This window comes from Haliaeetus albicilla, chromosome 14, assembly GCF_947461875.1.
Source record: "Haliaeetus albicilla chromosome 14, bHalAlb1.1, whole genome shotgun sequence".
Classification (NCBI taxonomy): Eukaryota; Metazoa; Chordata; class Aves; order Accipitriformes; family Accipitridae; genus Haliaeetus; species Haliaeetus albicilla.
The window spans coordinates 16,508,950-16,536,551 of record NC_091496.1 but is presented as its reverse complement, the minus strand read 5'-3'; the positions used below and the strand labels follow the sequence as shown (position 1 = coordinate 16,536,551).

The 27,602-nt window shown below is 38.0% G+C and overlaps 1 protein-coding gene across 2 annotated transcripts in view; it reads right to left on the bottom strand.

Annotated features, from left to right (window-relative positions):
* The window catches only part of SLC2A13 (solute carrier family 2 member 13), a 161,974-nt gene that overhangs the window by 40,394 nt on the left and 93,978 nt on the right, over nucleotides 1-27,602 (bottom strand). For both annotated transcript variants that reach the window (XM_069801861.1, XM_069801860.1), the window contains exons 5-6: nucleotides 9,527-9,690; nucleotides 4,503-4,623 (exon numbers count right to left, since the gene is read on the bottom strand). In XM_069801861.1, coding sequence (XP_069657962.1) covers nucleotides 4,503-4,623; nucleotides 9,527-9,690 — 285 coding nt within the window. The remainder of the gene's footprint in view (nucleotides 1-4,502; nucleotides 4,624-9,526; nucleotides 9,691-27,602) is intronic.

Below are 27,602 nucleotides of genomic sequence, written 5' to 3'. Positions count from 1 at the left end.
AGGAACATTAACCATGTGAGGGTGACTAATTCGAAGATGAACAACAGAGCCGTTGTGTGCCCAGCACAGCTGGCACTGCCTGTATTATTTTAATCAAACTCTGAGGACAATCAGTTTGGGAAGGATCCTGAGAAAGTTCTTGTGCACAGGTACCATTTCCCTAGAATACAAGCCTCAGGGTTAACCTAAGATCAACATAAAAGTTACCATTTTCATATAGTAGCTGAGGTGAAAAATATTGCTTAAGGATAACAAGTTCACATTATGTCTTCTACAGCCGACCAAGTCTCAAGAAGTGCAGTAACAGACACATGAAGGAAAGGAGACAAAAAGACCAAGAACACAAGGCAACAGGACAATGGTGGTTTTCCAGAAATAGGTGAATGTCCCAGAGGAAGGTAGAGTGGGACGGTCACACCTTTGATTCTTTAAAGACTGGGAAAAGGCAGTAGGGTAACTACTGCACATGCCCTAACCTTGACCTCCTTCCAGAACGAGGCAAGTCCCCAGCAAAAAAGGGAACATGTTTAGAGAGTTTTGAGTAGTCAGAATAATAATAGGAATGGCTAGCTTATCTTTTAATTTTTAAGATGACAAATTTTGGGACAATGCTGTTTTGTACTCTTAAATTTACCTCTGAGCTTCTCTGCAGCCTTGATGGTAAGTAACAGATCACAGCTGCTGAAGAGATTAAGATTGAAGAAGAGAACTGGTCACACTGCAAACATTTATACAAGCTTACACAGGTTGAGTGTAAAAATGAAGTTTAATTTAAGGATGGCACACAGATGAGCATTCATCTTGCCTTTCCTCAATAAGACACCCACCCACTTCCACCTGTGAGGAGGCAAAGAGAATTTCAGTGTTCAGGGTGTCCTGCTGGGTTTGCGTTATTTCCATGATGTCCTTGTGAATGAGGATTACATTCAATTTTTTTCACTGATTTACAGATTATTTTTTGGCTGTTAGTCAACTATGATATTATACATGTCTACACCAAATGAAAATATTTTACTTGATATTTGCAGCCTATCTTACAGGTTTGTTTTCTGCAAGCATGTACAGGTAACCTGTACCTCTCTTTGCACGGCACAGCTCTCTCAGAATGTAGTATTCAAGCCCTAGGTGCTTTTCTGAACCAGGACAGTGACCGTGTTCTTTATTTGCTAGTTTGTTCTATCTTCATTATTATTCTAGCAGCAGGAATTAATCTGTGCAGAGGAATATGGATCTGTGGGAACAACAAACAGACCGTTTGTGGTAGCTCTAAGGCTTCCAGAATGAACACCCCCACTTACTCTAAGCCAATGGATGTGCAAACATAAAAAGCATTTTTACCCTGCACAGTATCAGTGAAACTTCTGTCAGCAAAATACATTTTACTTATGTTTTTATAACTTATAAATACATTTTGGCAAAGACAAATACAAGTTATATTTAGGAAACACCCCCATACTCTAAGATGGCCAAGCGACAAACAGGTTTAGGCTCTAAGTGTACCTCACCTCAGAGAAGCACTGCATCACCATTAGATGAAGACTATGCGCTGCATTTGTGTAGGCACACATATTTAAATGTGGCTATGGTGGCTAGAGAGAGAGGGCATTACCTGTTGATCTTCTGAAGTCCTGCTGTCTTTTGCTTTTCCAAAACTTTCTGAGACCTCTTCAAGGCTTGCAAGGTACAATGCTAAGCAATATGGGATACCAGCAGTTACACTGAAGCAAGCTAAAATATGGATTAACAGCAAGACACCACTGCCATTAGATTACTTTATTTTACTTTGATTCGATATCTTATCTAACTATCCCTATAATAACGTTTGCTACCCTACATGCTGGCTATCTGTACAGCTCCTTTAATGCCATTATTCTTAGAGCAGCATAGAAAATATGCAAGACTGGCATTATGCAAAGTAAACTTTTCCTTCTAAATCCTCAGGTTTGAGAATCTCTTTGACCCAACTCCATAACTGCCATGGGGAATGCCTTCAGGGCCAAAAGAGAGAGAGAGGCAAGCCTCCCAAAATACAGCCCAGCCTTTAGCTTCCCTTTGGTTTGCAGTCCCCTCCACCTCTTCCTTCCAAGACCATGCATGTTATGCTGAAGTTCTTCTAACTTGGACGGAATGGTGAAGACACCATCTACTTTCTGATGACAAAAACATTTTTTTAAATTTCATTCAGCTTATTGACCATGTGCACAGAAAGCAGGCATACCTGTATCTTGAACAGCCACTTTTCCAAGTCCAAATATAATGTATGGCTGTATGTCATCCCGTCCAGAAATAATTTAGACAAAGGAATAAATTAACGTATTTTCTCTATGTGTAGCTACAAGAGCTTGGCAGAAAGGCACACCGAAACTAAGCTCCTCTGGAAACATCACTAAAGACAAAATGTTTAAGATGTTTTTCTTCCCTTGATCCGTGCCGAAAGCAAACAATATTTCTTGCACTTACTGCTCCCTTGGCTGAAGTCACCTGGAATTTTGAGGCTTCCTGCTATGGAGTCAGTGGCTGATATCACCTTCCATAACAGACACTAATATTCATGATGCTGAAGGAATATTCTTCCTCCAGCTCTAGCAAGGTCAGGGTTTGGTGATGTTTTAAAGCATGAAAATTGATATCCCAAATATAGCTTGAGATACACAAGTGTGAAAGTAGTTATTAATCATATAAATGCCTAATTTTTTTACATCCTTTTACATAGCAGGTATTGTAGCCCAATTCCGTGATCTGTAGGCAACTGCATCCATTTGTTAGTTTCAACTCTCCTGGTTTTTGTGTCTCTTCACCAAGGTATAGTATAAGATTAAAATAGGAGCAACGAAAGCTTTCTCATACACTGCTCATTATTTCACATGCCCCTCTATGTGTTCACTTTTATTTGTAAACTAAGAGAGCTCTCTTATTTCAAAATATTCCCAAATGAAAATATTTCAATTCTTTTATTGCTCTTTTCTAGACCCTTTGAACTTGTCATACCTGCTTTTGCTCACCTCATGTCAGAAACAGAAATTATGACAGATTAAAATATTCTCATAATTCATGAAACAACATGCCTTTACTAGAACTACCTGCTTTAATTTTTCATGTTTTTGCCCAGAAGTGCACACTGAGCAAGCCACAGCGACTCTAAATTTCCTTCCTGACTAGCTGTGGTTAATTGGAAAACGAAAACTGTGTCAAATAATTTTTCATTACTTCTTAAGGTGGACTAGCCATATTTCTTCTACACAGTTTTTATACTGTTTCAGGTTATAAAATAGTCTATCTTTACTACATAACAAATAACTAGTTTTGCACATGGTGCATCTGTGCTCTCCAAACATCCTTTCTAAGTAATTAACTTAAGTCCTATGCAAATCCTTTCGACATCCTGCTATTAATGTTATCTTATTCTGAAAGGAGAGCATTTGGAAGCTCTTTCCCTCTTTGCACCTTTTAACCAGATTACTTGCCATTTGAAAATGCTGTATAGGCATATCTCAAAAATTGCAAAATATAGTTGATTCTGCAGTAGAAAACAACTAAAAATATAGGTATTTGCATGTAGGGATTCTCATATCTGGTAGTATCTAAAGTTCCAGTTATTAGCATCTATTTACACTCTTTTGAAGACCTTCTGTCCCCTTTCCAGGTGTCTATAAAGCTTCAAATCCTCAGAATCTTTCACCCAAGACATTGTGTTGGCATACGAAAAGCCATGAACCATATTCCTAGCCAATACTGCTAGGAAACTAGAAGCATACCACTCATTTCTTGATATTTACCTCTATTGCAAACACATGTAAAACAGGTTTTGAACATAAGAATTTCTTCAGCCATTTAACTAGTCTTCAGTCAATAGGGAATTTTCTAGTCTGCCAGGTAAATGAACATAACAGCACTCACATGTGAATAAAAAACCAAAATATAGAAAATGACACATTCCTAACACCCTAGAAGTAATGTTACTTGAAACTATGATTGCGCATGAAAGTGCATCTTCTACCCACTACAGAAACAAAGGTCAAAAAAATCACATTTACTTTAATTGTTAATTGGTCTGTAATTATCTGAAGATTATTTTTTTTCCACTCAGGAAAACAAAAGGCAAGGAACACATCTTCTTGAAGAGTTTACAGCTGTTATACATGACAAATCTATGAGTAGATGAAAAACAGACAGCATTTTTACAAATTACTTCTAAAATATTCATAACTTTATGTCTACTGTAAATTGCAGCAGGTGAGATATAACGGAGGAGATCTCAAGTGTGGAATTTGCTGCTTAACCACCTTACTTAGTCCAAGAAATTCCAAAGGATTAGTCAGATCATTTAAGCAAAGAGTGTCATTTTCTCTATTGAGAGAAGTTAGGATTTAAACTTTAGTTATCTAGTTAGTTCCTTGTACTAGGCTTTATGAATAGTTGTATCTTACTCACACTAGGTTGTAAAACTCAGTTAACTGGAAACAACCTTCAAGAAGATTGGATGAATGATCATGAAATCTCACCTGTATTTTGTGCAGGTAGAGTTTTGATGTGAAGGATCTGGTGGATTAAGTGTGATTCTTGGCGAGACCTGAGCTGATAGCAAAAATCCCGAAGCTAGGATAATGAGTGCTACAGCAGTACCTAAAAATACAGATAAAGAACAATGTGATACTTTTCTTCAGAGTACATGAAATAATTCTCTATTGAACTGAACTGTGCTTGGGAAGGCAAGGCACACAGCATTCGCTAAGGAGTTGTGATGAGAGCCTAAGAAAAATATCCTTTGCTACATCCACATCTTGATTTAGGTTAGATGTTAAAATCAAGTGCATCAGGTTTAATGTCCAGATATTAAATTAATAGGTTGAGACTTTTTTTTAATGTGTGGAATTGAAGACTGCATGAATGAACGGATATATTCTTTTTGGTTTTGAAAATAATTCTGTAAAGGTAAAATTTAATAGTGACTTTGAGATCACCATACTTCTTCCCACTCCCACACCCTGATTTGCAGGCTTTCCTGTAAAGTAGGTAATACCATCAGCTTTTTCATTGACTCTACTTCTCTTTGTGAAATGAGAGAAATTTGCTTTTCATAAAAACACCACCAGAAAGCCCAAAAGCAATTTCTGATCTCGTTTCAAAGAGCACACATAATATCTGCTAGGGAAAAGTTCCCTTCCACCTATTTGCTCCTGTCCCCCCCAACAAATTTCTTGTGCACAAGCTGGGCAAAACGATGAGAGGGAAGATGGCAAAAAAAGTTCGTACTTTGTGCAACAGGCCATTACTAGAAGATAATTCATTATCTTCCTACCCTATTTGTCACACACACACAATATGCTGTATCATTTTAATGAAAATCGATATACTTCACTATTCACGACACTACTGCAACTATCCCAAACTCAGACTTACAAAACCTTTACATCCTGCTACTCGACAAGGCATCGAGTTCTATGTTGTATAAAACACCCCGTATACCTATTTGCATACTCACTATTTATGTGGCATGTTTTATTTGAGAGGTCACATATAACATGTATAGCCCGATCTAAAAATACAAAACTAGTAATAACGTTATTTGCAAGTTAGTTACTAATGGTCTAATAACGTTATCCTTAACATACAAAACCAGACTCACAAACCACTGAAGCACATTCCAGTTGGAAGGCAGCATACATCTACAAGTGTGCAGTGATATAGCTTAAAGGTTGAGGGCAAATGAAGGACACTGTATTCAATTCCAAATACTCCGCATCACCCCTTTGCTCTGTATGTTAGAAGCACATAAGTAATTTTCTCAGAAATGCATCTGTGCAAACATATAGAAATGTCACTACATTAAAAACCTTAACATGTCACTCTGGTAATCTCTAAGAAATTACACATTATCTGGGGGGGGGGGGGTTGGGGGCTGTATTTTTTTTGGTGGGCAGAGGGCAGAAGGGATGTTTTGGCAGTTTTGGGGGTGGGTTTGATGGTATTTTTGAAGAGAAAAGCAAGAGTTTCCTAGCAGGCAAACCCACCAAGTACATGAAAAACTTTTTCTGAGATATAAATAAGATCTTAAATACCAAGATCTGTGTAATAAAATTATTCATGAATGTGTCTGTGCAGCAGCCACGGCTAATAGGCATGACTATGCATGAACTGCAGATGATTGGACCACACGTTTACCTGAACCAAGGCAACTAAAACCTTAAACTCAATCACAAACTGTATGTGGAGAAAGCACCTAGCCACCATAAAATGTGATTTCAGCTTATTTCGTACTTGGCTTTGTTCTGCTATGGCTAGTAGGTACCCTAATAATCCCAGTTTTCTGGGCAGGCTGGATATTGTACTAGATTTACTGTACTTTCAAAATGCCATAAACCAGACAGCAAATATCTTTAGACAGGGCCTATAATCTTATTTATATTCATTCTAAATATGCTTTGTCTGTCTTTTAAGTTAACCAAATACACTAACACTCACTTCCAGTACTTCTGCAAATGTCTTATTTCTTTGGAAAAGTACTGAATATGTAAACTTGGCAAATGAAGTTCATTATAGATTTTCATTCTGTGGGAAGTTTGTCTGTGATGAACAAAAACATACAATTACCATACATCATTAGCCAAGATGAAGATACATCCTGAAGATATTTTAGATCCTCTTTGTTACAAAAAGAGATACAAATTGTCCAATGCCCAAGTACCACCAGGCTTTCAAACTGACAGTTTCTGAAGGGGAAAACACAAATAAAATGGATACTGCCCTTGTCAAAATTCCTGCATATTTCCCAATTAACAGCTTTGAACAAAGAAATTAACTGAAGAAAAAGAGCAAAAGAAAGATAAAGAAATGATGCCAAGACATAAAATGAATGGGAAACTAGGAGGAATCAGTAACTGTAGTAAAGAGAACTAAAAAGGTGTGGGGTTTTGGAGGTTTTTTTGGCAGAAGCTGTTTCCTGTAATTTTCCTAATGCTTCTGCATGTATCTGAAAGGCTCAATTTTTAAAAAGTTGCTAATATTTTGAAAATTATAAAGATACATTAAATTAAATGTAAAATAGCTCTTTCCCAAATGTTTTCAGAAAGCAGGAAAAGCTGCATGAGTTTACAAAATTAAATTATAGTATGTTGGCTTTTAATCAAAATATTAATGATACTTGCTCTCTACTGATTATTCTTATAGGTTATCATCTAACAAACATCAAATCAATTAATCTTTACCAAAAAAACCCCCCCCACATCCTTGCAGCAGTAGGCAAAGGTAGTAGTTTTGTCTTCATTTTATGTAATGAGAGACTGGGGCATACCTGGCTTCTCCAAAGACCAGAGAAGCAGCCAGTAATAACTCAGTGTGAAAGTCAATGTCCTTAGAAACACAATCCAAAGTAGAGCAGTAAAATGTAAGTCTACCCCATGAGAAAACTCATCATGGAAAACAAATCCATCAGCAGATTCAGTAATTATAATTTTATTAAACAGCCCTCTCGCTAAGGAAAACATGTCACATCCACCACTACCTAAATCAGTGTGTCAAACATTGCAAAAAAAAATTCTAAATAGTACAGAGATGACATATGATTTCATTACTATCATTATTTGCATCTTCCTTAAGGAGGTACCGTATGATAAACAACACAGCAAGCAATGCAGCATGGGCCAACTGACGCTGCAGACTGACAGCCAGCAACCAACCACAGGAGAAAGACCATTTTTACCAAACAACTACCTTGTGTCCGAACATCGTATACAAATAACCCTTAACTGTGTTATGCTCCTTTGTTAATTCTGTGTCTCATTTCTATATCCTCGTCTGTTCTATGAGTAATATGCTTTATAAGAGACATTTATAGCTACATTTCAAATGTATGACCTTTGAATATGTTAACCGGAGCCAAAAAGCAAAGAGTTCTGTGATTGTATGAAAAGTCCACATGGGAATCACACCTACACAGCTGGGTCCAGATAAGCAATAAACAACTGAGGGACTGGCCAAACATATGAGGTTATTGGGGCCAAATAAATAAATACTCCATTCCAATAGAGTATAAAGGAAAGGCAGCACCCAAGAAACTGAAGTACCAGTGCAGTGCCAGGAGAGATCCACTTTGCAGAAAGAGAAGAAAACAGACAACGGGGAAAAAAGGGTATTGAGCATAGGGAGTGGTACAGAACTGGGCCTTTCCCCTCTGAAAGACTTGGCACTGGCTGGAGACATAGAAGAACTTAGAGGGGAGATGTATTTTAACTGATCTGGAGGTAGACTCTGATAAAAGTAACGATTTGACATTTTTCTTCAACGTGACGAACGTGCTTTTCCGATCTCCTTTGTCATGACCACATTTCTGAACTTGGATCATGAAAAACACTTCAGGTTTCATGACTCCAAATCAAAATGGTAACACACCAAATACACATTTATTATAACTAGGAATACCAAATTGCCTCCAAACTGCATGTTTTAATTTGCAGATTTAGGTGACTGTGTATCAAACCAGACATGGCACTGTGCCGTCACTATTCTGCCTATATAAATGCATTCAAATACTGCGAGTGTAGATTAACTTCCATCCCTTGGGAACTGCAGATGGCCAGCGACTTGGCAGGTGGTCCCCCACTCTGCTGTGTTACATTAACTAGAAGTTTGGATCCCTGACAGCGATGACAGAACAAAATATAGAGACGTTAAACCTTCCCAGCTAAACACTTGTGAACACTTTTTGAAGAGGAGGAGGAACTGTTTCTCTTTTCCAAACCTTGCTCTTGGAACAGTCTGAAGCTTTCAGAAGTTCAGCCAGAGGCAGGTATTGGTCACAGATCACTTCACCAGAATGAGCACGTAATGTGGGAGCAAGCAGGGACTTACTGGGTAAATGGCAAGACACAGCTGAGCATAGGCAAGACTGCTCATTCTGCCTTTTCCTGCTTCCAAAAGGTGGCTGCGTGATGAGTTACAGTATTTGAAAATTTGGACAAAAGGTACAAATCCAGAATTCTGTCTTTTAGTATGTTATACAGGAGATGAATTAAAATCACATTAGTGTAGGTAAGGTATTTACTGTATTGTATGTGAGATAACTATGCAAAGAACTGCGTTACTTTTTAAAAAGCGCCACAATGGCTATATGATACACTTTCTCCAGTGGTTCTTGGTAAGATATTCTGAATTCCAATTAATGAGCAAGAAATTACATATCACATATACACACATGAGATTTAAAAACTAACCAGCTGTGGAGTTGCAAGCATTTGATTCCTTATACTGAAAAAAAGCATAAAAAAAACCTAAATAAAAACATTGCCAAACATGACCTGAAGGAGAAACTTCACCTGAAAAAATAACATGCTAAACTTCTCTTTTTTAAATTAGCCTTTAGCTGTGGTACTATACTACTAGTCTTGAAAAGCTGTATGATTTCACGGAGAAGATGGGGTGAACAGTGCTATTTTAAAGAGGACTACTTTGAAAATATTAGCACTTGAAATTTTATTTTCATTTTATTAATAATTATGAGGAAAATACAATACGCTAATTAAACACTCACCTGTTAAGCTGCCAAGTGTAAGTTTCCGGCGACCCATTCTTTCAACGAGCCAGACTCCCACAAGAGTAAAAATGAAGTTTATAAATGCTGTCAGTGCAGCCAGCCAGATTGCAAGCCTGTCATCTTCAACTCCTGACATCTGCAAAATGGTAGCACTGTAGTACCTGCAAGCAGAGGGAGAGACAAATATGAACACTGCTGATTTCAATTTGGCCCATGTTATAGTTTCTGATTTTAAATCAAAATAGATCATACCAAATATCAAGTGTGACCTCCTGCATAATGCAGCTGCAGACTGACACCCAATTACCCTGGCAAATCAGGCATAAACAAGGCATAACTTGCGCTTGACTAAAGTTTTGACTGGAGGACATCAAGAGACAAATTGCCATTCTCTTGGCTGGTTATATTTTCAATGGTCAATCATATTGTGCTAGAAATGGGGTTTGCATTTCTAATTTAAATGAATCCTGCTTTCAAATCCAGCTGTTGGTTTATGCTCTATCTTTTCTCTGCCAAAACATGCAGGATTTTAGTGCTCGGTGTACTGCCTAGGGAAAGATAGCTCAAAAATCAAATACGTTTTCACTCCCATTAAAGGTCATACAGAACTAATCTATGGCATCCAACATATTGCAAGTGACACTCACAACCTCCTGGTTTTAGGTTTTGCAGTTTTATTTCACTGCCACGAAGTACCCAAAACCTTCTCTATTGCATTACTTTTGTCTTAACTAGAATATGGTTGCTGTGAACTGCTTTAGCACCATGTCGCAGGGATGTGAATCTGCACCCAACAGGAACATTTGACAAAATTTTCTACTTCTCTCTAAAAGGAATCAACTGTTCCACACGAACAGTAACTCATAAATAAATCAACTAAGCAAAATGAAAAGGTAAGAAAAAGGAAGCCGTCTACCATTTTTCACAGAGATCAAATGAACACAGATATTGTGCCTATGTTCTCAGGGAGAGCTAAATAGACCTTCAAGAAAACACGAGTAGTCTTGTTCATGCTGCAGAAGCACTTCTCATCTTGTTCTATTAATTTGTGCTGACTGAAATACTGAATATGCAAGCCCTCAAATACCTAGCAGCCTACAGGCTACCACATAGTAATAACCAAAAAAAATGTCAAAGCTCACTTTTTTTGTGGTCAAATGTCCCCTTGTTGTCTTAATGCCCAGATGTGTTATCCTCAGAAATTTCAGTGGTCCACATTTTCCATTCTAAGTATAAGATACTTTCTATTTCAAATCAATAATCCATGATGGACAATATGCTCAACTGACTACTTGTTGCAAAAGTGCTTGAGCCATTTAAGACACTACCAGCCATAAATGACTGCACCTATGGCTCGATGTTACGGCCACGCCCATTGAATAAAACAAGGTATTTAGTATTTAGATTGTCCCAGCTCCCTTCCTCAGCTCCTCTTCCCCACCAGTACAGCCACTTGAGGCCATGCCTACACAACCAACTCTGGAGGTCCTCTCCTGCTGCACCACGAGTGAAACTGTTGGTACTGAGGAGCTGGTATCTACATACACATGGGTTTTGAGCCTGGCTCCGTGGTCTGCCAGCCCATTAGCAACTGCAAGGCCTCATCCAGGCTCATTTTGTCTGAAAGAGCTGCACACTGTGAGATCCTGGCAAGGGTGCGAATCTTGGGGAGACCAAGACTCATGAAGGACAGACATCATCTGAATTAAAACACTAATGGTAATGCAGCCACACTTCTTGAGGCTCTCTAAATTAAATTGCTAACTGCCTGTCAAAACGTATATCGTACAGCACTGTTCTAGTCACCAAAATCATCCAGTCTCTGATCTCCCAACACACTTCTCTTTTTCTTCTTAAGGGTAGGAAAATAACAATAAATGTCAAGTCTTGGCCCACTGACACCTATTCTGAAACTCCTGTTTACTTCCACCAGACAAGGCTTCAGGAGCCACAAATGCCACACGTCTAAATCTTCTCAAAATCCAATGCTACTGGGAAGTCAGAAATTGCCAGTTGTCAGCAGCAATGTATAGCGTACTGATTCTATATGGTTAAAAAAGCAAAGAATAAAGAATCACATAAAAGCACATCTGCCTGATATATACAAACAGGCATCTTCTGACCCTGGCAGTCCTTCTGGTTGCTTATTACACTCACTGGTGATATATTCTCAACTAGAGGCTTACAGTTTATCCATAACTAAACAACATATTTCATTTCTATAGAAAACAAACCAGGGAAATGTAGATTCTACAAATCCAAATGCCAAGCTACCAAAGCCTGGGTGCTAGGCAATGATGTTCATGTTTATTATGGCATAGCAATCTAATTTCAAAAATTTAAAAGAACACTTGCATAGATTATAGCTACTAAATGTATTTGCTTATGTTTACCTATTTTAGTATGCCCATTTTTTATACCAACCTGTGCAGCCCTAACTGCCTATTAATGTAACAAGATGACAGGTCTTTTTAATTTCTTCCTGACAAGGAAAAAAACTATATGGCAGAAAAAGGTCAAGCTGTGATATTATACAACCACAGCGAATACTGCAGCTCCTGCAGGGAATGCAATTTCAGTGACAAAGTTGTGCAGTCCTAGCTTATTTTCTGAAATGTAAAGAAAATGACAAAAGCACATGTGTATCCTTGAAATTTTTAAGCAAGTACTGCATCTTAGAAAGCAAATAGAGACAATTACAAAGCCACACAAATTAACTGAGTCAGATACATACATAAAGATTTTAATATTGATAATTTTTGAGGATGTCAAAATTATAAAGTTTTTCTATCAAGAGTTGCTGTACATTAAAAAAACAAACCTTGAAACACTTCCACATTCAAGAACCCTCAGACTAATCCTTAACTATATACTGAAAATGAAGTATTGGAAGAAATTAAGCAGCCCCAAACACTTTCCCCCCTCTTCTTTAAAGAGTCAGTATTTTTTAAAGCAATGACATTCAATGTTTAAAGAAAAGGAGAATTTTCCTCCTTGAAGCAGATCTTACAGACAAATCCAGATGCATCAGGGTTCAGCCACAGAGATGCAGCCCACCATGCCAGGCTTTGTAGCTCTTGATCCAAAAACAATGCAACCCATCTGTTATATCAAGTCTACTCCAACAAAGTTTCTGTCTAAGGATGTCAGCTTTTTTGGACAGTGTCGTGGTTTAACCCCAGTCAGCAACTAAGCACCGCACAGCCGATCACTCACTCCCCCCCCACCCAGTGGGATGGGGGAGAAAATCAGGAAAAGAAGTAAAACTCCTGGGTTGAGATAAGAACAGTTTAATAGAACAGAAAAGAAGAAACTAATAATGATAACACTAATAAAATGACAACAGCAATAATAAAAGGATTGGAAGGTACAAATGATGCGCAGGGCAATTGCTCACCACCCGCTGACCAACACCCAGTTAGTCCCTGAGTGGCGATGCCCCCCACACCCACTCCCCCCAGTTTATATTATATACTAGATGTGGCATCCCATGGTATGGAATACCCTGTTGGCCAGTTTGGGTCAGCTGCCCTGGCTGTGTCCTGTGCCAACTTCTTGTGCCCCTCCAGCCTTCTTGCTGCCTGGGCATGAGAAGCTGAAAAATCCTTGACTTTAGACTAAACACTACTTAGCAACAACTGAAAACATCAGCGTTATCAACATTCTTCGCATACTGAACTCAAAACATAGCACTGTACCAGCTACTAGGAAGACAACTCTATCCCAGCTGAAACCAGGACAGACAGAATTTGTAATTCTTGTAAAATTACTTAATAAATCTAAGTAACTCAGAAGTACCTTTCAAGATCTTGAAAACATTTAAATTTTTGCTTTTAAGAAAACAAAAATACTCTGGCACAGCTTTGCAAGGGTTTGTTAACATTTTCTAGCACAATACTTTGGAAATCACTGTCCAACTATTTAAACTACTCAGTCCAAGAAAATCAGTCCCTAGAGATAATGAAACCCTCTATCTTTTTTTCTCAACTCAACTGAAATAACACAATGTGAAATGGCAAGTAGTGCAATAGCCAAGAAGCAAATGATTACCTATTGAAGAAAATCCAAAGTGGTGGCAATTTCAACAGATTTACATACTCTTTTTCTGCAACTGTGCATGAACAAAGATCCTCTCCTTCTGCTCTATCAGTTTATTATACGTTACAATTATTGGACTAGACAAAAGTATTTGTCACAAAACATGCTCCACATTCACAAAACAGTGTTTCATTTACACCTTCAACTTGTTTCTCTGCTCCTTTAGGAATTACTAAAGCTTATTACCATCAGGTTTGATGATTTCCAGCATGGGAACTGCATTAGATGTGTCCAGGCTGGGCCAGGTGTGCAGCATCACCCAGCCAAGGTACGGAGGGCGCTGCAGCTTCCCTGGCCTCGTGCAGCGGTGCTGTCACACCGAGGGAAGCCTGGTCACAACCTCCTGCTGCCTATAGCCCCAACTAGATTGACTCATGCTGCAAAGTGTAGTTATTTTAAAAACAGAAATATGTTACAGCCTATATACACATGGAATATAGAGTCTTGTCCCCCAGCTGACTCTTAAAGTGGTGAAAGGTTCAGGTGAGAAGCAGCAAGTCCACATTTTCAGGTACAGACACTTGCAGGCTGGATATGGTGCCATTTATCAAACCAGGCAGCTGCACTAGTATGAAACTATGCCAACGGCAATGGAGAAGCTGGACCATTTAGACAGACATCATCTTGTAAAAGAGTCTGAGGGACTAATGCTAATTCAAATTTCACATTGTTTCAAACAGAAGTGCCCCACTCAACTTAAAAGTCCTCTAATTTGTTTCATGTTTCCCTCCTTTTGCAAAGTATCCCACATCCCTGTAAATACAGTTATAACGTTCTCCAAGATAGCTTGCTGTTCTGACACACGCTTTGAATATATACATTATGACAATGAGGAAAACGGGTTAAGCCACCCTTCGTGTTTCACCTTTGGGTAATAAAAGATCACAGCGGTTCTACATCTTGCTAACTTGAACAGCAACAGCCCAACAAATGGTGTTGCCATGGTGTGGAATACAGAACCTCCACAGCGATAAAACACTTGGCAGTGGCTGGCTTAGCTTGCCATGTCCCACTCGCTGCAGGAAGAGATGGATGGAGAAAGATCCCATGCTCCTACATACAGGTCCTGAATCATTCTACCCACTCAAAGGCCTGATGCGAATTTGCACATGATATACTTTTGCTGAGAACTGAAAATGAATTTGTATAATAGTACTATTGTTATTAGCTGTTTTTAATCCTGCAAACATACACACCTTCCTTTTTAGTCTTTTGTTTGCAGCTTGAACACAACAAACTTATCATGTCCAGCATTTCTGAAGGTTCAGAGGTGCTGAAGAAACAAGAAGCACAAGCCAGGAAACTCCCAGTGGTATTACCACTGCCAGAAAGAGGCCAGGCACACTGAGTAACTGCAGTTTACTGAAGATGGACTATATAAGCTTGAGAACACCTTCTAGAGCAAAGCAGGCTTGTAGACAAAGCAAGCTTGCATATGCCTGTCCCACCCATTTACACCTATGTTATGAAAGGGATTTAATCAAGAAAGTTTAAGCTGACACTTTCATCACTAAGGGCCTGTAGAATTACCATGGCTTCATCAATATGTTAAACTGTGGCAACTCATCTGTGTAGATGAACTCACAGAAACAGCAGGAGAAAGCAAGAGCAGCATATGGGAAAGTAGATGCTAAAGTACTGGAAACAAAAACAAGATGGAAGTGGATATATCTGGAGGGAGCCAAAGGCAGCAGATGCTCCAGGTGTGAAGGCTCTCCGACAGGAGGGATGCTATGGCCCTGCTAAGCACCACATAAAGCCTGGGGAAGGGAAACAGTCACATTGGCAAGGTGGTGTAGAGCAGCAAAGTAAAAATATCCCTTGGTTAGATTTGTTTGAAATAAGGATTGCAGAGCAATATAGCAGCATATATTTGATGATATAATTGGAGCGGTGGATAATGTCGTTCAACTTCCCAGCTTCATGTTCTGCACACCACAGTGGTAAGGGAGATGCAGCAGTTTCCACTCGCAGAGGTTGCATTCAGAGCAACCATGGACATCATTTTGGAGACCTGGGCAGTTACTGAAACTCTGCTGCTTCCCTGTCTACATCTCAAGTCATGTCTGCCTAATCTCTTACCTTGCTTTTTAATTACCCTGCTTGAGCAGGTAGATTGGACCAGATGACCTCCAGAGGTCCCGTCCAACCTCAACCAGCCTGCCATTCTGTGAAACACAAATTTGATTGCCTCCCTTCTGAACTCCTATAATATAAATTAGTAATATTAATATCAACAGTAGCACTGATATTATGAAATATCTGAGCTCAGATCTACTTTTCAATGGGAATTGCCTTTGCCAGACAAAACTTTGTTGATGCTGAATCTCCATTAGCTATGGATAATAAAAATGGAAAGTCACAGCAAGGATAAGAACTAACCTTATTTTTGACATTAGATGTATAATAAAGTTGATCATAAAAGCTGCAAAAATCCATTTCATTACTATGATTCAGCATCGGTCCCAGGACTATCACATTAGTCAGTTTACAGCCTTTAGATTCCTTAAAAAAATTAAAACATTAAAACATCAACTGTTAAGTTGAAAAAGGGAGTATCGAACAACCTCAATCACCCTCTGAAAGCCCATATAGTGACAGACAGGGTAAACCTGTCCAGCCAAACGAGTCCTGTCAGGTATTGTACGATCCCCTCACAATCTCTGCTCTCCTCTGATCCAACTTGACTGTAAACATTTTAGTCATCTTTTCACTTACTTAACTTTTGAAAATTATGCAGACAGCCTCTTGCTTGAAATCGCATGACTTGATTGCTTTCCCCTTTAGCATGTATACCACCTTCCTTCAATTTGTATTTTGAAAATGTACCTCATGACCTATACTTGTGCCCTACTGCAGACTGGCAGCATGCAAACCAACACGATTAGGTTGTCTCAAGGTTCTGGTCTGCACAAGACTGTTTCAGTGCCACTCCCTCCTACAGGACACTCTGCTGCTCTCTAAAATAGTAACAGTTACTATGTTTCAAAAATATTACTAAACCTGGTTCCATCTTCTGCATTTAAAAACCACAGAGAATGTGAAAAATGATATTTACACAAAAAAAATTTGTCTATTTAAATATATATGACTCCACGTGCGATTATATACATATATACACACACAAACTTTGTGGCTAATACAATTCTGTTAAACGCAATGCATCTTGTTCTACTTCACGTGATGAAGTGCTTCAGCAGGGCAGCAGGGGACATTTTGTCATATCTACTGTTGTCTTCCAAAAGATACTTAACAATAATTTTAATCTATTATAAGACGTTGCTGTCTGTGCACAACAGTGGCATCTCTCATGGCAGACATGAGCCGTGCCTGTATGACAATGTACAAACAAAAGTCTTTTATCATCTATCCACTGGACATCAGTGAGACCCTTCCAGCTCATTAGCTCCTAAGGCAACTGGACTTCAGCTATAAAACAGAACTACTGGATATAAATACCTTTATTTTCAGGTTAAGAAGGCAAAATATCTAAAGACTAGATCCTGAAATCTTACTGAAGCCTGCCAATTCATAGCCGACTCTGCTGCTTTATAGGGCTCCAATTTAAGAGCAACAGTTGAATATTCTTTCCCATATTCTACTTTTGAAGTCCTGAGGAGCTTTCTAAGGAAAAGGTTCAAGGTTCCTGTATCAACTCAAAGTCTACACTGGATTTTTCAAAATGAGTGCCTGGAAGGCAATCTGGGGGACTGCCATTGTATGCTTACCTACTGTAATTATACCTTCAAATTCCCCATTTAGCAGTAATGATGTAGTGCGTTATAAAAGTTTTCAGCACAGAGTGAAATGACATAGTGAATGCCATTTATTAAAATCAGTATATTTTGATAATAAAAAACCTCAGCATTTGGTACTGTTTGACAGATAACTCTATACACCCAATAGGTTCTCTGATTCACCACACATTATCCATGTGCAAGGCACAGGAAAAGGTTTTAAGGATTACCATTTAATTATGTTAAGACAACACAGGATTTTTTTTTTAGTGTCCAAAGAGAATAAATTCTGTAGCTATTAAGCAAAGTAAGTGTACCAGTGTCTGACAGGGATTAAAAATACCATAATACCAAACTCCTACATAACTCTGTAACAGAAAGTGCTCTGTATATTTGAGGACAGAACCCTGTAGTTAAATCCATTGAAGAAGTAGGCTGAATTTAACAGGTGAGTTAAACTGAAGAGTAACAGGCAAAGCTGGAAATTAAATGAAAGCACTGGGAAGAACAGGCTTGACCATCCTCTTCCTCTTCCTGAAATAGAGATGCAGTTTCCAGCACAGAACAAAGAGGTTGGAGTCTGTAACACCTATATGCTTAGCACTGCAACAAAAAGCAAAGTAATGTCAACTTTTTCACCGTGTCTTTGGTGCCTTCATTCAATATGTGTCTAACTCTTCAACAGAACCTTTAAGAAAGAAAATCACCACCATCATCCCTATTTTATAAATGGAGACCACTGACGCTTTTGGGAAGAGGAGGAAGACGGATGACTGTTTGCAGTTATCCACCAGTACTACCTGCAGCAGAATAATGACACTCCAGAGTCTCACTGTAGATAAGTGCTCTTGGCAAATTAATAAGTATAAAAGCAGGGAAAGAAAATCCCCGAGGTGTTTCACAAAATATGCCTTGTTCAATTATTCATTTATTCTTACAACTTCGGATTAATTTATATCATGTTTAAGATTCCAGGCTATTCTGATGCTGGAAAGCACCAATGCCTGCCATAAGCTGTCTGGGATCCCAAAAACCAGAATCAGTCCTCATTAAAATCAATAGGTTTGCTAAATGTATGTAGCATAGGAAAAAAATAAAAAAATAAAAATCAAGCTAGCCCCTTTGTTTAAGCGAAGGCCAGCAGCAAACAAAAGACCTATATAGTCTTACTATAAGAGCCAGGAGTTATCAAGCTGGGAGTAATGGCATCTTGAAACGTAGTGAAAAAAACAATGAATCCACACAGAGAAGACAGGTTGTATGTACTTATAAGCTATAGAATACACATTAAATAAATGAATCTTACAGCCACAAAGCTACAAAGTCCTAATTTGGCCTTTGATGGTGTAATGAAATGCGACACAATCTTTAGAGATCTTCACAGATGTGACCACATTACTGCTCATTTATTCTCCTGTTGATTCCTGATTTCTGCTCACTTATTCCCGTGGTGGTCTAAGCCCCCATGTTCAGACCAGCTCCTGCCCCTTTTCCTCCCTCCCAGAAGCTCTGTCAGGCTCCTGCTCTCTTATCATCCTACCATTTCACTCCTTGCACAGAGTAGATTATTTCTGATATCTCCTAATTTCTGAATGCTTCATCTTGCACCCCTGCTATTCACACAAACAACATTCCCCAACCCAACCAAAAAAACCCCAAAACCCTCCTTCACTCCTCCAATTCTTGCATGTTTGAGTAGGGGGTATCTTATGGAAGCTAAGCACAGGAGACTAGATTTCAAAAGAAAAATACTTCCTTTTATGAAACCACACCTTCTTCTTTTTTTAAATGAGTTCACTTACAGACAACATAACATTATGAATCTAGAAGGTTGCATAGTTTTAAATGTTCATACAAAACCAGAAACATCTTTGTAAATCTCCCAAATCTGTAACTATCTTACTAACACCTCAGTCATCCATATACAGAACTTTATTTCCATATTGAAATTATACAAATGATCCAAAGAATTTGTCTATGGCATATAAAAACTAGTTAATATTCCAGTGACACTACGAGTATTAATTTATATGTGAAATCTGATTAATATTCCATCCTTTTCAACTTTAATTAGAAGACGTTGCATTAATAATGTTTATCTTGCACAGCTTAGCATTTTTAGACCTCAACCCATGAGAATGATTGCAATGAATTCTTGCTAAGAAACCATGAAACTGGTCTAAAATAATGAATATGGCATTGTAGTATCTTCTGATCACCAAGAAAAACTTAACAGAGTCATAATAAAGCCTTTGTGGCTATCAAGCTATATATTTATTTATTTTAAGATATTGATTGACCTTCTAATACAGATTTCCTAAGAACTTTTAAATCCGAGTCTTGCCTATTTTGTAGCAATCAATCATTAATTGCTGTATCAAGCCTCCTTTCTTAGGTTGCTGAACTTGCATGCTAGTGTCAATTTTAAAACCGAGGAAGCCCACAACTGCCCTTCAGCTTCCTTCCTACTTGTCCCAATGTCACAATTATCAAAGCCAAGTGGCCAGAGACAACATTGCTCTTAAGAATGGAGCAGCTAGACAGCTCAAAACCAACAGAAGGTCCTCTACTGTCTTAAAGGCTTTCGGTTTCTTTGGATCAGGTTTGAAATACTTGAACACAACATCCTGTTCCCTCCATAACAACAAATGTCAGGCCAGACAATGGGCTGCACTTCTGGAAGGGCAAGAGGATGCACAAAGAAAGCAACTAATTTAACTGGAAGTTAGGCCACTGAGACGACTGACTGTCAAGGGATTCCAGCAATGAAAAGAAAATAGAAAAAGATATAACCAATAGCAGAATATATTGCTGGGGACCTATGGTTGGACAAAGGATGGCAGAAATGAGAAAGTCAACAGTTAACAACTCAGTGAGGGAAAACTCATCTGCAAGGTAAGTGAGGTTGACAAAGGCCCTGGCACATGGTGCAGGATGGCAGTGCCCAAGCACACAGCAACGCAGCCAGTGCTGTGCCACAGAAGTCTCTAGCATCGCTATATTGTCTTTTACAGCACCACACAAAGAAAAAAAAAATAAATCTGTTGGCACCAATCCCACAGTCATTCAGGGAAAACTCCATGATGAGCAATGAGGAATAACAGCATACATATGTGCATATGAGTACACCATAGCTGCAGTCACTACTGGGCACAATGCCCTTACTAGTAACAACTTCAAGCATATGTCCTATGTAAGAAAAAAAAAGTAGTTCTGGGAAATAACTGGCAAAAGGTCTTCCCTGGGCTCAAATGCACAGATGCACCCATATTATCAACAGTCATTTCAGGACTGTTTAAAAAACAAAACCAAAAGAATAATTCTGAACTGACACCATCTGAGCTCATTATTTGTGGTAGCAGATGAGATCCTTCTTTGGAGTACTGGTTCTGGCAAAAATGTACTAAGTCAACAACCTCAACTGACCATTCTAAATCTGCATTCAGGAAATATATTTTTAGATGTTTCTGGCACCAAATACCAAGAAATGGCAACTGTTCAGTGTCTTTCAAATTCATGCTACTCACTTGTGGTGCTTTAATTGAGATTTCTAAATCCAATCTCAGGTTTCAATATTCATACAATCAGATACTACCCTTGCAATATATTACAGACAAACACTGCACATAGACTAGATCTTGACAGACCTGTATTTTCTGCTTCCTTACAAAACAAAATTAATTGCACAGCAAACTTAAATGCGTGCAGTGTGAATATTAATTTGGCAGTGTCTGCTTCTATTACACACAGTCTTTTCTGTTGTCTTTCATCCCATCTGTTCCAGAAGAGAAAGGAAAAAATCATGGCAGACCCAAAAAATTCCATAGAGCAGTATCAACAATGTACACAGATTTTTTTCCTTTCATGTTCAGGATGGGTAAAACCATAAAAGTAATGTTAACAAAGCATGTAAATGACAATCAGAAAACCAAAGGCTTTGATTTCTGATGTTTGAATGATTAATCTACCTGAATGCAGCATCTAGCTGCTGCTTTTGAAATTTCCTCTTCACTTTCAACGGTAAAAATTGCCTGAACAGCCTAGTTCTTTACCTCTCACTTACTACAAAGTAATCTGCAAGTATCCCAAATATGCATTTCTGCTTTTCTGCCAATAAACAAACAACAAAGCATCAGTCTCAAGTTCTGCTGCTCTAACCTGAGATTCTCAAGGTAGACTTCCTCCTACCCACGTTGTTTCACTCCATGCCCTGAATATGCTTTGTGGAGATGCTCTGCTTACAGCAGAGGTGAGAAGAACTGGATTCTAATTCCCAGTCAAAAAGTTTAACACAAAAGTGTAACATCATCAGCTGGAAAGACCCAGAACAAGTTTTTAGTACCAAATCTAGAGATCACTTGCACAAGCTGAGCTCCTTTCAACATGTGTACCTCACCTGGTGCGCTGAGTGCCTGAATCACCAAGCCCTACTGCACCTTAAAGCGACTCTTCTGACTTCTTTTGAGAAAGACTTACCCTAGGTTAGACACCTCACTCAAGAAGGAGATTCATGGCTGAAAATGCAAGAACAGGCAGGTATCACCCTGCTCTAGAGGGAGCTATTTCTCCCCCGCCACCTCCTACAGCATGGCTTGCTGGTCCTCTGGTCAAGCCACTGAGCTTTGTGAATCCCCTTCACAGACACCTCAGGACACTCCTGCTCTATGTGAAGACCTCAGGAATTTTACCTGAGGAAAATGAATTTACCTACTCCTCCATGGATTTAGCTCTTAGCTTTGTATTTACATAATTGTTATGTGGGTGCAACTATGTTTTGCCACTGCTGAGAAGTTTCTGCACCATTCATAAATGCTAAGTAGAATTACCATTACTCTTTGGATGCAAGGAGTTACAGAACCTACGAAACAGACCTCTAGCAGAGGACTCCCAATGTTTCTAATGTACTGTGAAAAATAAAACTGTACTTAGAAAAGCACTTGAATGGCTATTTTGGGAATGTATGTTTCAAAATAGCCTGCGCAATAAAAGCAAAGCAATGTGTTGTGAACATGCTACCTATTTAAAAGGACAAACACATTGCTCTCTTCTTCAGTATGAAATGTAGCAATTAAGCACCACATCAGAATTATTAGAGCTATACAAAGCACTGTGAGAACTAACGTAATAAAGAGTTAAAGGCTAATGTAATAAAGAGTTAGATTCTCTACACTGCAGAATAGTAGTCTTCTAATCTATGAAACATATGCTAGGCAATAGAATTGTTTGATAAACTAGAGTGTGTTATACACTGTATACTTCTATTTGATGGGGAAATTCTGTTCTAAATTTATATAGACAACTTTTAAAATGTTCTTATATATGACTTAACCACGTAGGAGAGAACTTACTGTTTATACCATGTATACAGTTCAGTATTGATTGTGCATGCCACCTTTTACTGCTATACGTTGTCTATAATATTTACACATACTTTGAATATAAAATTCAGTGAAGCTGCTAGAAAATACATGCAAAACAAAGTTGAAGATAAAATTGCATGAAAATTTCTAACACAAAGTCAATAAATAGCTGAAAAGATTCTATGCTAGATATTTTATTTAAGAGTCCCTTTTGAAACTACATTTTAACTTCTCTCTGAAATAATCACCATTACTTGTGAACACCTCGTAGAGGATAGATACAGAATGGTCTCTGTGTTTAAGTGCTTCCAGCAAATACTTTCCATACCCGCTGTCCGTTTTCCTGTGTTGCCTCTGCGTAAAGATCACTTTCCTGTTTATCATTTCCTTGTTGCAACTAATTAAGCTGCCAAGTTTTAAATCCCTGGCAGCTTATACTATTCCAACCAATTATTCTACGTGCAAGGACAGCTTGACTACACACAATTCACGTTCTCTGTCCTTCAGAGTTCATCGTGTGAACTCAAGGCCAAGACCAAAAATCTAAATTTTAATCCCAGTTCTGTGACTTTATAACCTTGTAGATGTCATTTCATTTCTTTGTATTTGTTCCTCCTGAATAAGCTTTTAAAATATCTTTTCCACACTTCTCATGAGAAGATTTGGATGTGGATAATACTTGAAAAAAACTGGAAAAGAGCAAGGAAACATAGGTGTCAATCAGTTCTCCTAGTGCTCACCAGAAGTACGCTGTGGAGGTCTGTGTTAGAGCTCAGCAATATGCTGAACAGCACCAGTGATCTTGAAAAGGGGGAGGTGAAGAGTGGGGATGTTTTTCAGGGCAATGAAAATGAAATCTGGATCTTTCTCTTGAATTGTTAAGAAGCTAAAATTGTCAAGAAGCTAAAATTGTCTTTTGCTACCTTTCAGACTCCAATAAGAGAGTACTGTCAAGATCACCTTCCACTCCATAGGAGGAGCCTCTTCTTCAAAGAATGACTGGAGGGACTGGCTCTGTTTTGAAGATAACATGCAACAATCCTCAACAAAACTTTTAACACTAATGTGCTCAAGTGACAACTACTTGAAAAACACTTCAAAAAGCTACACTAGTAACATCAGCACTAAGCCCTGTATTTCGCAAACACTAATCACAAAAGCAAAGTGAAGAAAAACTAAGGTATTCTTTTTTAATTAAAGAAGTGGAGAGAAGATATGAGGAAGAATAATTACATTTCTTTAATGGTGTATTAATTCCACAATTTAATGAAAAATTAATCTAATCATAACCTCAATACAGAATCTATTTTCTATCCATCAATGTACTGTTTTACTGCAAATCAGTTTAACATACCAAACAGTAACATTTTTGGTTATACAATTCTCAGCCAGTTACAGAACAAAGGGCCTCAGTGGGAGTTAAGCAGAATTTGCTGTTGTAAGAATGATTTATTACACATACCACAGTATGACAACAGGGCTCTGGGACTTCCCATGTTACTTCTGCTCCACCATATCAGGTGGACATTTACAACAATAACAAGATTTAACAGTGCTGAAAAGAAAAACTTTAAAATGCAGGTAGTCTGCTGCATATTATTGTAGGAAGTTATTCTCTTTGAGCTCTTACATCACTTTAAAACATGAAAGATATGATTTCTAATAGTACCAAACCAGGTGAGAGTCCTGAACAGGACCATGGTGAAAGGAATAAAGCATATGAGAAGCGGCAGAGGGAGGTGGGTTTGTGTAATCTGGAAAAGACTACAGGTATTTTCCACAACCTAAGCAGGGCTACTCACAGAGTAAGTCTCAATCACAAACTCACAAGCTGCAAGAAGTGAAATTCCAACTGAAAATACGGTTATTCACCATGAGAGTGGTTAAGCACCAAAACAGGTTACCCTGGGAGACTGAATACATCCTTAGAGATTTTAAAATCTCAGATGGGTAAAACCCTGAGCAACCCAATCTAACTTTGAAGGTAGCTCTGCTTGGAACAGCAAGGTGGACCAAATGATCTCTAGATGTTCTTCCTAACTTGTATTACTCATTGCAAGTTAACTCAATAGCTAAAGGCTTCTCAGTCATTTTCACAATCAGACATTTAACACACACAAAGACCATTTCTAACTTTCTTAAGGTTCACGTAAAAGAGAGGATGAGAATGAAACTCCTAAATCAATCCTGCACTATTGCAGGAAACCACAACGCACTTCATAAAACCAGCTAAGCTCCACCTTACATTATGCTCCATAACCATCCTTTTCTAGCAGTTAGGAACTGTCTTCTGATTTCAAGCCCACAGTTATCACCAGTAGCAATGAATCCTAACTTTGCTTCAATTTTATTAGCAAAAGGAAACCTTCTACACTAAGAGCTATAACAAGAATACTAAATAAGGCCAGATTAATTAGTCTTCCCAGTACAGTACCTTTTCTACCATTTTCTGTCACATCATCTTTGCTTAGACCTTTACTCACAGTTCTTGAGCAATGCCAGCTATTCTTGAACTAAAGCTGAACTAGAAATTTTTCACCTGAAAAAAAATCAAAACTTTCCAGATGAATGAAATTTTCAACATTTTCTTGTTCTAGCAAAACGACTTATTTGTTCAAAGAATAGTATCTGGTTGCTCTACAGCTTGATTTTTCTTTGTTAAATCAATGCATTGTATCCTATTTATCCTATTTTACTTTTTCCAATTATTCTTCATACTGTACTTAATTTTTCTTTATTTGCCTGCACTCCTGTATTCAGCTACTATTCTATCATAATTTTTAACTGTAATCTCTTGAAACAAGAGCTGTCCTTCTGCTCTGTATTTCTACACTACTTAGCATGGCACTGTCCTGCTCCACAAATAAGCCTTTAAAATGCAACAGTAATACATATACATTTTATTAGGCCTGAGGCTGGCTACCACAAAATTCCCTGGTTTTCCCACCATTTAATGAAACAATTCTATGTTTTTCTGTATTCATATGCCAATAGTAAAGCTTGCTGTTAATGGATATAATGTTCTCTCTTTCTGAAACTTGTTCTGATTCAGCTATTACTGGGTTGGAGAAGGAGAAAAAAAAAAAGTACCCTTTCAAGACTTCTAGTAAATTACACACCAGCTATTGCTAATTTTTTTTCTTCTATGTTTTAAACAATACTAAGTACATAAAATACAACACAATCTATGCAGAAAGCCAGAAAAGTCAAACATTCATAGTCATGAAATAGGAGAAGAGGGAAAAAAGTCCTATTGCCATAGTGTAAACAATGAAGAATGAAGATGACTATGCCATCACCTTATTCATAAGATGAATTGTGTTTTACACAGAAATTGGTTTTATACACATTTTTCACCACTCAGCCACAATCAGTGAGTAAAAAAATTGGCAACCTACACAAGGTTTGTTTAAAATGATCTTTAGGGGTTTATGTTAAAAATGTAGTAAATATCAAACCGCATAATATCACCTCAGCTCTCTTAAGCAAGAAAAGGTAATTCACCTCTAGCACTTTTAGAAGAGTAATTACCTGTTTGAGTATAATCTAAGAAAATGAACAGCAAAAATGGATTACTAAAAAAGCATAGAATAACTTTTATTCTTTCTTCTGGTCTTTTCTGTTTCTTTTTTTTTCTTTTTTATATTATTACGAAGATGATGATCAGTGCGCTGCTTGTAGACTGTAATGTCTAAACAAACTCCTTTTGTTTTATATTCACACTTTATCCAGTAGGTTTTACTGAAATGATTATCTGGTGAATACTTATCATTTCTTATTAGAACAGGTATATGGCAATGAGCATTAAAGTTTTATTAAGATAAAATAATAGAACTGTATAAAAACTCAAGTGAGAATATGGATGAAATTCTGTTACCATATGCCTTGTTAAGGTCTCTAGAGAAAGCCAGTCATCTTGACAACTTCAATTTAAATCCTGCAACTGGGATTTTGCTCAAAAATGTCACAATGAACAAAAATTTACTTTACATTTGAGAATTTTCATGACAGGTATCTAGAGAACTTAGGGGCATACAAGAATGTGAACTGAAATATTTTAATGAAGTAGCAATTACAGGGCAACAGAAATCAGCTTTCAGACAAAGCCACTTCTCCCCAAAGGTCCTTTTAGAAACAGCAACCTTGAATAAAAACCGCATCTCAACCTGACAGCCCAGCTGACGGAAGATGACTGCCTTCATGGCATGCAAGACAGATGATTTACTGTTTTGCAAAATATTCTGCATCAGACAATTGAGGACTGTGACTACGTATCCTCATCGCATCAGCTTTTTTGGTCTGCTAAGAAGGACTCTAGAAATAGCATTGGAATAAAAGTCCTTTTCTTCTCAAAGTGGCCAAGATTAATTAATCCCAGAGAGGCAGGAACAGTGATATCGAGAGGAGAAAACCCATCACATAAATGAAATTTCTTTGAGTTTCATTGGCACAAAGGAAAGGTCTTCTTGTCTGAGGACGTTCAAATCAGCAGTCCTGAGAGCAAGTTTTCATTTACAAGAGGAGAACCAAAAGGCAAATGGAAGATGGAGATCTCCAAAAATATGAAGCAGCAGTGGTTCACTGAGCAGACACACCTGACTTACGGGGTAGGGGAAGAGTAAAAATCTCCTCAAGCAAAGCTGTTCATGAATAGGCTTTTCCTCTTTTTGAGGGAAAAATCCCAATTGGAGGTAATCCACATATATGCTGGTAGAGTGTTCCCACATTTTGCACTGATTGTCCTGACCATATTAACTTCCTCAGATATGGCCTAAAATGTTTGCAGCAAACTACTTCTTGTGAAACTGTACTATATTTATTGTATATATACACATATATTTATTATAATTATTTATTTAAGAGTTAACTGACTTATTG